The 11,449-nt window shown below is 41.1% G+C and overlaps 1 protein-coding gene across 1 annotated transcript; it reads left to right on the forward strand.

The window, feature by feature from the left end:
- Positions 1 to 1,720: 1,720 nt before the first annotated feature.
- On the forward strand, positions 1,721 to 3,673 carry LOC311058171 (uncharacterized protein; the record flags this gene model as incomplete). Its single annotated transcript, XM_084075522.1, has 3 exons — positions 1,721 to 1,937; positions 2,260 to 2,361; positions 3,207 to 3,673. The coding sequence occupies 3 exons, from the start codon at positions 1,721 to 1,723 to the stop codon at positions 3,671 to 3,673; spliced, it is 786 nt and encodes a 261-aa protein (XP_083931648.1).
- Positions 3,674 to 11,449: the final 7,776 nt, after the last annotated feature.

Consider the following 11,449-nt stretch of genomic DNA (forward strand, 5'->3'; position numbering starts at 1 on the left):
ATTGGTCTGGACTGGCCTTTAGTCCCCCACCGTAGCCTCATGGACACCTATCTTTTTTTTTTTTGCTCCATCTAGTAACTAGATGGATCAAAAATGCTGATCGGTGTAGTAGTTGACAGCAAACACACACACACACACACACACACACACACACACACACACACACACACACACACACACACACACACACACACACACACACACACACACACACACACACACACACACACACACACACACACACACACACACACACACATACAGTATGCGCACACACACACCTGACCAATGGGACCATCAGAGCACACTTTTTGAACTGAGGAAGCCTCGCTACCCAGGATGAGGCACACAAAATCACACACAAACAAACTAGATCTATTTTGCCCTCTTTCTTGCTCTCTTTCTTGCTCGCTCTCTCCTTAACCCTGTAAGACCCGGATATATTTGTACTTGCAAAAACATTTTTTAAACCTTTCAGATGATCTTGTAGGAGTACTTTGGAGAGGAAAATATAATGTGTTTTTTGTTTTGTTTGTTTTTGGTAAGTTTTTATGCAAATGTTGCCATATAGCAACGTTGGGTCCGATCAGATAGCACAATTTCCTATAGGCCATTATAGGCCATGTGTACACATGCATGCAAGTCATATAGGCTTGCTGGTTATGTAGTCAGGGTTCTAAATGTATGCTGGTGTTCAGATAGGCTTGAACTTAGGGGTGTCCCTCTCTCTGTCTGTTTCTCTGTCTCTCCCACCTCTTTCCTGCCTTTCCTGTCTCTACACTGTCAAAAAGATCTGCTCAAATATTGAACACCCCCCCCCCCACACACACAAACATACACAAACACGCACACACACACACACACACACACACACACACACACACACACACACACACACACACACACACACACACACACACACACACACACACACACACACACACACTTGTGGATCGGCTATTTTTGAAAAATCGTGATTTTTTTGGGGGGGGCAATTTGGCCGATTCTCCACATTTCGTCTTTTTTTTAAAACTTATGTTGCAGTGGTTCTCCATCATCTTCATGTCAAGGACCCCAAAAATGTATTATGTGTTTGGCTACGAACCCCCATCTCAAAATATTTTGTTCCAGGGACCCCCCAGAAGCAAAGATTGGAGTTAAAATGTTTCTATATATATATATATATATATATATATATATATATATATATATATATATATATATATATATATATATATATATATATATATATATATATACATGTTCACGTTCGCCAAGCTCATAGCGCGGCACTCGGTGCTGTGCTATGAGCTTGTATATCTGCTATTTTTGAAAAGCCAAAGAAATCCTAAAATGACACAGATGTGTTCCCGGTCTTAATGGGTTAAATGAAAAAACAGCACATACATACAGTATTATATTCGGCCATCTGACCTAGCTGGCTGAAACAAAAAAGGAAGAAGAAAAAGAGGTACCGTAGCTGTCAAGTGTGACAATGCAATACAGTCTTCACATTACTGACCAGAGGGCCTGAGGATATATCTGCTACCATTGTCCCATTTAAAGGCCAACTGCTTGCATTTACTTAATGGGAAGTTTGCGCAACTGATAGAAAAATAATACTTCACTATTCATTCAAAGCATTCATCTTCATCTTCCCCTTTTGTGACTTTAAGTTTTCCAACAAGTTGTAGAACATGCAGTTCGACACTGAACTACAATGTCTGAGGACGTGTATGTCAACACAGGGCCAGATAGAGAGAGACAGATGGAGATGGAGGAGAGAGGAGAGAGAGAGGAGAGGATAGAAGATATCTATCTCGCTCCAGATGACCAAGACCCCATCTATGACGACTTCAACGCGACTGCAGACGACCTTGACCCTGGGACACAGCAAGATGCTGCACAGAAGAACACAGCACAAGAGCAGCGTGGAGGTAAAACTAAATAATAATGTACAAAGAGGTTAACTAACATTTTGTATGGTGTTACACATGGACAGTGTAGTGGTGTATGGAGAAGTGGGTACACTCTTTCCGTGCCCTAATTATAATGATAATAATAATAATCAATGACTCTGAATGCTACTCTACATGCATTTCAGCTCAGTCAATTAAGAACATATATTTCTTTCAGTATACCATTACAACTTGTTAAAACATGTCACTTATTTTAAAAGTATTATTTTGGAACAAGACATTTTAAAACCTACAGTAAGTGAGATAATGAGTGTTAATGTTGGTGTTGTATGTTTTTCAGGCTGTGAAGAGTCAAAGCAGAATCTCTACATTGCTGTTAAAGTGTGTGTGGGGCTGCTGTGTCTTCTCCTATTGGCTGGCATCATTGTCCTGGTCATACTCTGTGAGTAGCATTCTTTAAAACACTATCTTTACTGTTGATGGATGTTGATTGAAATACTTTAGGCTCAATTGTGAGGCAGGTGGATTGGCGTGCATGCGGCATGCAGTGGAGGGGCAAATTTAAAATGTCTGTAGGCGAAGTGCCTTGCTGTTCCGTGCCTGCGTGTTTGGTATTTCAGGGACTCATCTTGCTGTATGACCCTCCTAGACCAGGGCTATTAATAATAATAATAAGGGTAATGATAATAAGGGTAATAATAATAATAATAATAATAATAATAATAATAATAATGACATTTGTTAAGGATAAGGATAATTACTTTTAACAGGTCATTCATGAAAGTCCTTGCGGTCTTGTTTCCAATGAGAACCTGTGAGCAATTAGGGGTTAAGAGTCTTGCTCAGGGACAAATTTCATTTCATCGACACATATGCTGGCCTGGCCTGGAATCGAACCTGGGGCAACCAGGGCCTCTGGCTCCTTAGGCGGGCTCACTAACCACTCAGCTATGGCCGTTGAAGAAGAACAGTGTGAATCTGTATCTGATCCAGGGGTGCAATGCTCACAGGACGGCCTTGCACGCCGTGCCGGAACCTATTTGACCAGGAGCACACGCAGGCGCACGCATAGATTTAAAACTACTTTAAATTCGCACCTCAACAAAGTTTTCAAAGGCTCCCGACTCACACCTAGCGAATTGTCACACGCCCCTTTCCTGGACACTGACTGCTCTTCATGCCAGTTCACCTGTTTCCCCCAAATAGGGCCCTCTGTATCATTGATGTCAAATGAAGATAACTATCAGAATGTAAAACTCATCAGCTTGTTGATTCTCCTTCTTACAGATTGTGGATTGATTAAAGAGAAGGAACAGTTAATTACCAGATATGACAACATGACCGGACTGAAAGACCAGTGGAATACTAGATTTGATCAGTTACAGACCAGACATGACAACATGACCGAACTGAAAGACAAGTTGCAAACCAGTTTTGACCAGTTACAGACAAGATATGACAACCTGACTGAACAGAAAGACCAGTTACAGAGCGGTTTTGACCAGTTACAGAACAGCCATAACCGACTGACTGAACAGAAAGAGCAGTTACAGAACAGTTTTGACCAGTTACAGGAAAGTTTTGACCACTTACTGACAAGACACAACAACCTGACTGAACAGAAAGACCAGTTACAGACCAGTTTTGACCAGTTACAGAACAGACATAACCAACTGAATGAACAGAAAGACCGGCTACAGAGACGTTTTGATCAGTTACAAACGGAACATAAGAAGAGGATTCGTTGTGGTTAGAGAGACATCACTGTTTTTTATACATTATTTTACCATGTTTTGCATCATTTGTCATTAATCTGAGCACATTATATTTTGTTGTTAGAATCACATGGATTTACATTTGGTGATGGTGTGTGTTATTACATCTCTACTGAGAGGAAACCCTGGGAGGAGAGCAGAGCATACTGTAGAGCCAGTCAATCTGACCTGATGATCATAAAGAGCAAAGGAAAACAGGTACAGTATGATTGTGTGTGTGTGTGTGTGTGTGTGTGTGTGTGTGTGTGTGTGTGTGTGTGTGTGTGTGTGTGTGTGTGTGTGTGTGTGTGTGAAACTGGAGGCAGTCAGAATAATAGCATTGGTCAAGGTACAACATCTTTACTCCAATGTACATGTTACACGAAAATCACTACGTGATTTGACAGAGAAAACTGTGCACCTAGTGAGACAATGGACTGGTCTTAACACACACATAACACGTGACATTATATTTCACAGTAAACGTGAGGGTGGTATGGGTGTTCCCAATTTTGAATGGACATATTCCTACGAGACTCTCCCATTTGTTAAAAATGCTGAACAATGATGACCAGTATGTGAGAGAGCTTGCATGCTTGTTCCTGGACCTAAAACGACGTAAGGTCCCCCTGCCATGTGGCTCGGATCCTAGCTTCCTAGGCTTCAGGAGGAAACCTAGTGGAAAGCTAGACAGTCGCTCAGAACACCAACTCCCACTGACTAATGCCCGAGGCCGCCTCTTATGGGCACAACAGCAAAGGCAGCGGCAGCACTGGACCGAGCTGAGGCTGCAAGGGAAGTCTGCATGTCTCCCTGCTGCGGACCACTGTGTCTCTCACTCTGTGTTCAAAAATGTTGCTTTAGACGAATGCATTGTTGTCTTTAGTCTGAAAGCGAGCTTGCAGGTTTTACCATCTAAACTTCTATCCATCTGGTTTCCAGGCAACCATGCTCCTCACTGTATACATCATGGTCATGAACAAATAGCTGAAACCATGTCCCACAGCTTAAACGGGTGCCATGTATACAGGGGACTCTACATAAGTAGGCATGGCAGAATAGTGGATTTGATATCAAAAGATATCACTTCTATTTTCAGGTCCTCCATCATGCTGTATAAGCATTCTACTGTGAAGCCGAGTATGTTTAGCCTGTGTAACGATGATTCTGTGTTCTCTAACATTTCAGCTAACACCCCTGATGTCATTGTTGTCTCCGCCAGGCCGAAAGGCATGGCGAGAGAGTATGTTTTACCCTCCGTCCGTCCTTCCGTCCGTCCGTCCGTGTGTCCTGTCTGTGTGTTACCAGCTAATCTCCGGCACCGTTGGCCCGGTCGCTGCGAAACTGTGCACACCCACTCCCTGGATGCCAGTTCAGAACCTCTGCCCCACATTTTTCACATGGGCCTGTTATAGCGCCACCAGGAGGCCAATTTGTGCAAAACCCATTTTTTCCCATTACACCTACAGCTTTTAACCAAACGTCATGCAAATCGGTACACAGTATCTCTATAGTCATGTGATCAACCCGGATCTGTCCAATTTCCCATATTGCATCCTCATTGGCTAAGGTTGGCTTCCAAAGTTTGCAGGATTGGTCCGTTTTGAACAAACTGCCTCCAATCATGAACGCAGCTTGCCATTTCCATAAAATTGCACACGCACATTCCCACTAGGCCGAGGAAGAAATGCCACTTGAACATTTTCACATCAGCCTCATGGTGGCGCCATAACTGGCCGATTTGCATTTTTAACTATAACTGCACCGATCTGCGTGAAACTTTGCACGCACACTCCCTAGAGGCCAAGGAAAAACATTGGACTGCATTTTTCACATCTGCTTTTTACAGCGCCACCAGGAGGCCGAATTATGTAAAATACATTTTTGGAGATTATTCCTTCAGATTCTGTCCAAAAAAAAACGCAAATTGGTACACTGCATCTCCATAGTCATGTGATTCTGATGGATCTGTCCGATATTTCATATTCCATCCTATTTGGCTTACAGTGGCTTCCAAAGTTTGCAGGATTGGTCAGTTTTAAACAAAATGCCTCAAAACATGAATGCAGTGTGCAATTTCCGTGAAAGTTTGCATGCAGATTCCCACTAGGCCGAGGAAGAAATGCCCCCCTTTTCACGTTCACATTGGCCTTTATAGCGCCACCAGCAGGTCTAATTTAGCAAAACACATTTTTGGAACAAAATGCCTCAAATCATGAATGCAGTGTCCCATTGAAAGGCCTAAGAAGAAATGCCACCCTTTTCACATTGGCCTATTATAGCGCCACCAGGAGGCCACGATAACCTACCTGACCTGGCGGAGACCTGTGCTCCGAGGAGCACTTTTTCTAGTTGTTAATGAAAACCATAGGGAGGTGTTCATTCTCGAGGTCGGCTGTACTTTTGATTACAGCTTAGAGGAAGCCTTCCTAACCAAAGTGCTAAAATATCATCAGCTAGAGCAGACCATCTCTCAGCTCGGCTACAGATGTAAACTTTTGGTTTTTATCTTTGGTAGTCTAGGACACGTGCACAAGTTGGTTGTGAGGGGCCTGCACATGGCCGGCCTCTCCAAAAGGAGGGATAAACAATTAGCAAGGTACTGCTCAATATCAGCTATTATAGGAGGCCGCTCAATTTGGAGGAGGCGTTGTTTCTTTACCCAAGATTGTTGTCAGCTGTGTTCGACAAGTATGCCATCTTTTTGTATGTAATAATGCTCTGCTTTACATGCACTTTGTAACTGACTGTTTTCCCTTTATCTGACTGCACTGGCAGCGTGTATGTCCTTTGTATATCTTGTACTTCTGTTTATGTGGACATAAATACATATTTCAAATGTGTGTGTGTGTGTGCGTGCGTGCGTGCGTGCGTGCGTGCGTGCGTGCGTGCGTGTGTATTAGTGCATGGTGTAACCTATTCCATTTAGTTGAGAAATACATCTATTGTACTACTTCAGTAACCAGCTGCTTTTCTGTCCATGCAGGACTTTGTTGTCCGTCTCCCCCGGACTCCAATCCAAATGTGGATTGGATTAACTGACAGAAACGTAGAAGGAGTCTGGAAGTGGGTAGATGGGACACCACTGACCACACCAACGTAAGACTTTACCTTCATTCTTCTACTCTTAATTTCATCAAACATTTTAACTACATTTCATCAATTTCCTCTCCACATTGTTTTCCAAATGATAAAATAAAATACGATTATATTGTATCAGTTGATTATTTCATTATCCAGTTAATTTCTATGTTATATTATAACATAGAACATCATTTAAGTTATGATTAAAAAAACAAAATATTTAGAGGGAAGAAACATTCTTACGACGGTATTGTGGTATTGTATTAAATGTTCCTACTCTACAGGTACTGGCATCGTGGTGAGCCTAATGACGGAGGTGGAAACGAAGACTGTGTTGAGATTTATAAAGAGTATGAAACATGGAATGACAAAACATGTTCTGACTTGGATTTGTGAATTAGTTCTCTAGTGAAATCCTCATTTTCACAAAGTGTCAGTTACAGTATGTGGTGTGTTGGTACAACAAACACATCCACTTTACATGTAATAATTGATGTGTTTGCTCTGGTTTGTCTGCCTTGCAATTCTACCAAAGGCACTATAGACATTACTTAACCATTTTAATCCTCTATTCTTAGTCAAACGGACCAGAGTTACAAGCGTACTTGGACCTTTTTTTTTGGTGTTTACACCAAAATCTCTTCACGATGTGAGCTTGTAGATCAGGTATTTTTGGCAATTTCCCCCCCAAAATAGACACGATGGGGTTCAAGAGGATGATTGATGTTCATGTTTTCATTATTTAGTTAAAGGGGAGCCTATGTAATGTAACAGGTAATAAATGAATAATAGCCAGTAAAGTGTTTTGCATTCTGTGTTGTATTGTGATGAACTGGGTTTGTTTAAAACAGTGAATGTTATACTGTAACACACATGAGCAAAACGGAACATCACGCAAATTACTGACTGCACATTTCAACATGTAGAATTGATCAAATCAATGTTCTGTTTGTGACACCAGGGAGGTGATATAAATTGTTGCACATCTTTTATAAAGAATAAACATTTGCAAAAAATAATAAACGCTCCTGCATGGGTTTGGGCTTCCTTAAATTTAAGGCAATGCACATGCGTGCGTTCACTTACACACTTGTCACTTGGCTTAGTTTTTCAGCACGTTGTCTCAGTCACTGTTATAAATACACATTTAGTTTTAAAATGTATTTAGAATATCTACTTTAAGTATTGACTTTAATTATTGGTATTACAGTACAAAATTAAATTTAGTAAGTGAAACTTTTGTAAATCAAATGTAGAACCTGACGATGTATCAGTCAGATGTATCTGTCACGGTCTGCCTCCCCACAGACCGTGTCACCACTTCGGCCACTCCCACTTTCCATTCCTTCTCTCAGTCCTAGTTACACACCTGCCCTCACTCCCTCATCAGCCCAGTGGTGCCCTGCCCTTTGCCAACCTGTGAACACTTCTCTAATCTACCTGCTGCCTATAAAACTGGACTCATTCCACTCACACGTTACCAGTACATACTTTGACGTTCTTGTGAGCTGCCTTGGACTTTCATGCTCGTTGCTTCGTGCCTTGTTGAAGGTTTACGTTTCCTGTTTATTGCTTATTGACTGTTGTTACTGTAAGCTAAAAAATCTGTGAATTGAAACTATTCTGCTTGTGGTTCTGCATTTTGGGTTCAGTCATTCTGCGTTCCTGACAGTATCAGTCAGATTTTTCTGATTCCATTCAAATTCTTTCATTCCATTTTCTGATTCCATTCCATTCCATTTTCTGATTCGATTCCAATTCCATTGTGCTCTGCAAAAAAAAACAACATAATAATAATGATAATAAAAAAAGCAAGACACCAAGAGCACTGACACGCTAAGATTCCTTTAAACACGGCACATTCAGGTTAAAGGGGAATTACGGCCAATGTTATTCTTACCTTTATTATGACGTTATGATATCCTAGGACGAGTGGTACAGTACAGAAATTCCATAACTCCATAACGGATCCGCCACAACTAAAAACCTCTGCCTATAAGTCTTGCTTGAAATCGTTTAATAGCTTCTTTTTTTTGTCCTGGAGAGATCTCATGTTAACAGTGAGAGAACATTATGCAACATGTTGTTCTTGAACGCTCGAGCCTAAGGCAAGCTTTTACGACACTTCCGGTCAGTTATGGAATTTCAGTACTGTACCACTCGTCCTGCAATATAACGTCATAATACAGGTAAGAATAACTTTCACCGTAATTCTCCTTTAAGCACTGCAGGGTGGTTAAGCACATAAATGTTTAGTTTAAATGAGGTCCAGGGACCCTCATGGTTCCTTGAGGGGGTTCTAAATTGACCCTTACAAGTCTGTAACTGTCAGAATGTACAAATGCGGGCCAGCGGTCCAGGCACCTAGGCTCAGTGTAGCCTGACAGCGTGTTGCTCTCCTGGTTCGAGTCACGATCCCGACGGCCTTTGCTGCATGTCACTCCCAATCTCTCTCTCCCCATTTCCTAACAACCTACTGTCCTATCAAATAAAGGCATAAAAAGCCCCCCCCGCCCGCCCAAAAAAGACAGAATGTACAAATGCAGGTCCATTTGGTTCCATTTGTACACTCTCAGAGTTATGGGGTCCTTGACATAAAAGTATTTGGGAACCACAGATCTAGGAATAAAAATGAAAAAATCCATTCATAATAGTTAAAGTACAGCTCCAAGTTAGTAAAATAATAATTGAATTTGGAATTTAAAACAGTAGTTCAATATCAATTCAAAAGATGACTGTAAATTAAATATCATGTGATAAATGACGTGGTATTAGAATGGCATAGACTGGCATCCTCGCAGATACCGATACCAGCGTGTTAGGCAGTATCGGCAGCTTTCCCGATACTGGTATCGGTATCAGAACAACTCTAATATTCAGCGAGTAACATCATCAAATGACAGAGTGGTACTCAGGCCTATGTTATTGCATCGATACCACAGCTACCAACACTCGCTCTCTCCTTTGTTAATCTTTTCAGATAAATCTAATATTCTACACTACTGCACTCGTTTGTTATTTCACTATTTGAGGGATTTTATTGTTCTCTTGTTTTCTTTTCTTCAAATGCAAATGCTTTATTTTATTATTTAACCATTTACTTGTTTCCATTGTGGTCCTATGTATTCAATTCATCAGCTTAAAAATAACACCGAAATACAATATCATCTGCAAATATAAAATATAAACTGTATGTACAAAGTAGAAAACAGGGGAAAAAGAAAAAAGGTCAGCAGTGAATGCCATCTCCTTTCTATGGGGTGGCAAGTGAGTTTACCTCCCCTTGTGGTCTCCTGATAGATGGACTTTCAGACCAAAGGAAGAAAGTGATCCACATTCATTTAAGGGATGGTGTCAGGGCATTCCACATTAGTGGATTAGTAGAAAGATAATTTTCCCTTGTTTGTTCTATAGATGGGTGGTACCAGATCGTTGTTGTCGCTCACTTTGGTGAGGTGGTTAGTCAGGTATGAGGGTATTATTGCTATTGGAGACTGTTGGATGTAGCTGGACAAAGTGTGATAGATGTACGAGCTGTAGCTGATTTGCTGGGCCTGATATCAGTGTACTATGTGGACTGGTTTCTGAGACGATGGATTGAAGAGTTGTCTTAACCCATTCAATCCAGGACCGCATCTGTATAATTTTAAGATTTCTTTGGCTATTACAAAATAGCAGATCTACAAGCTGATAGCGCTGCACCAAGTGCCGCGCTATCAGCTTGTAGATCTGCAGTTTTTTTTTAAATCGTGAATATATATATTTTTTCAAGTGAACATCTTTAACTCAATTCTTTGCTCAGTGGTGCTCAAACCTTTTCATGTCAAGGACCCCCATAACTATATGTTTTTGGCCGCCGACCCCCATCAAAATATGTTGTTCCAGGGACCCCCAGAAGCAAAGATTTGAGTTAAAAATATTGTTTAAAAAAATATATGTATTCAAAGAATTGCACAAATGTTCAAGATTTTTTTTAAATGACACAGATGCGTTCCCTGATTGAATGGTTAAGGAAGACATGGAACTTGTAAGGAAGCACGGTAAGGGAGAGGAAACTACAGATGAGGACCTTTCCCAGATAGAGTTGGATCTTGATTCAAAGGGCTATTCTGGAGGCCTATGGACAGTGTCAAAACATTGACTTGTACTCTACTGTGGATGACAAGCTGTTGTGTCAAAACCTTTAACAAAGACAATAGGAGGAGGACTAGAGAGGGAACTTAGAGGTAACAGCATCAAATGAATGGCTGAACCCTCTGTATCAATCGAATGTCTATTTTTCATTCATGTGGGAGGATTGAGAAATTACTGTGTCTGGGAAATCTGACTGTATTGTTTAATGCAAAATGTCTTGTTTTGAAGGAAACGTGCCTGGTGCTTTTTATTTTAATTTTATTGCTGTACTGTATGTGAGAATATTGTATGAACATATTAGTTTGAAGACCAAGGTTTTCGGATAGCGTTGTTTAAATAAAGGATTTAAATGTCTGTCTGTCTGTCTGTCTGTCTGTCTGTCTGTCTGTCTGTCTGTCTGTCTGTGTGTGTGTGTGTGTGTGTGTGTGTGTGTGTGTGTGTGTGTGTGTGTGTGTGTGTGTGTGTGTGTGTGTGTGTGTGTGTGTGTGTGTGTGTGTGTGTGTGTGTGTGTGTGTGTGTGTGTGTGTGTGTGTGTGTGTCTGTCTCGCTCTCGCTCTC

The sequence above is a fragment of the Gymnoscopelus microlampas genome (assembly GCF_963454915.1).
Source record: "Gymnoscopelus microlampas genome assembly, chromosome: 13".
Taxonomy (NCBI): domain Eukaryota; kingdom Metazoa; phylum Chordata; class Actinopteri; order Myctophiformes; family Myctophidae; genus Gymnoscopelus; species Gymnoscopelus microlampas.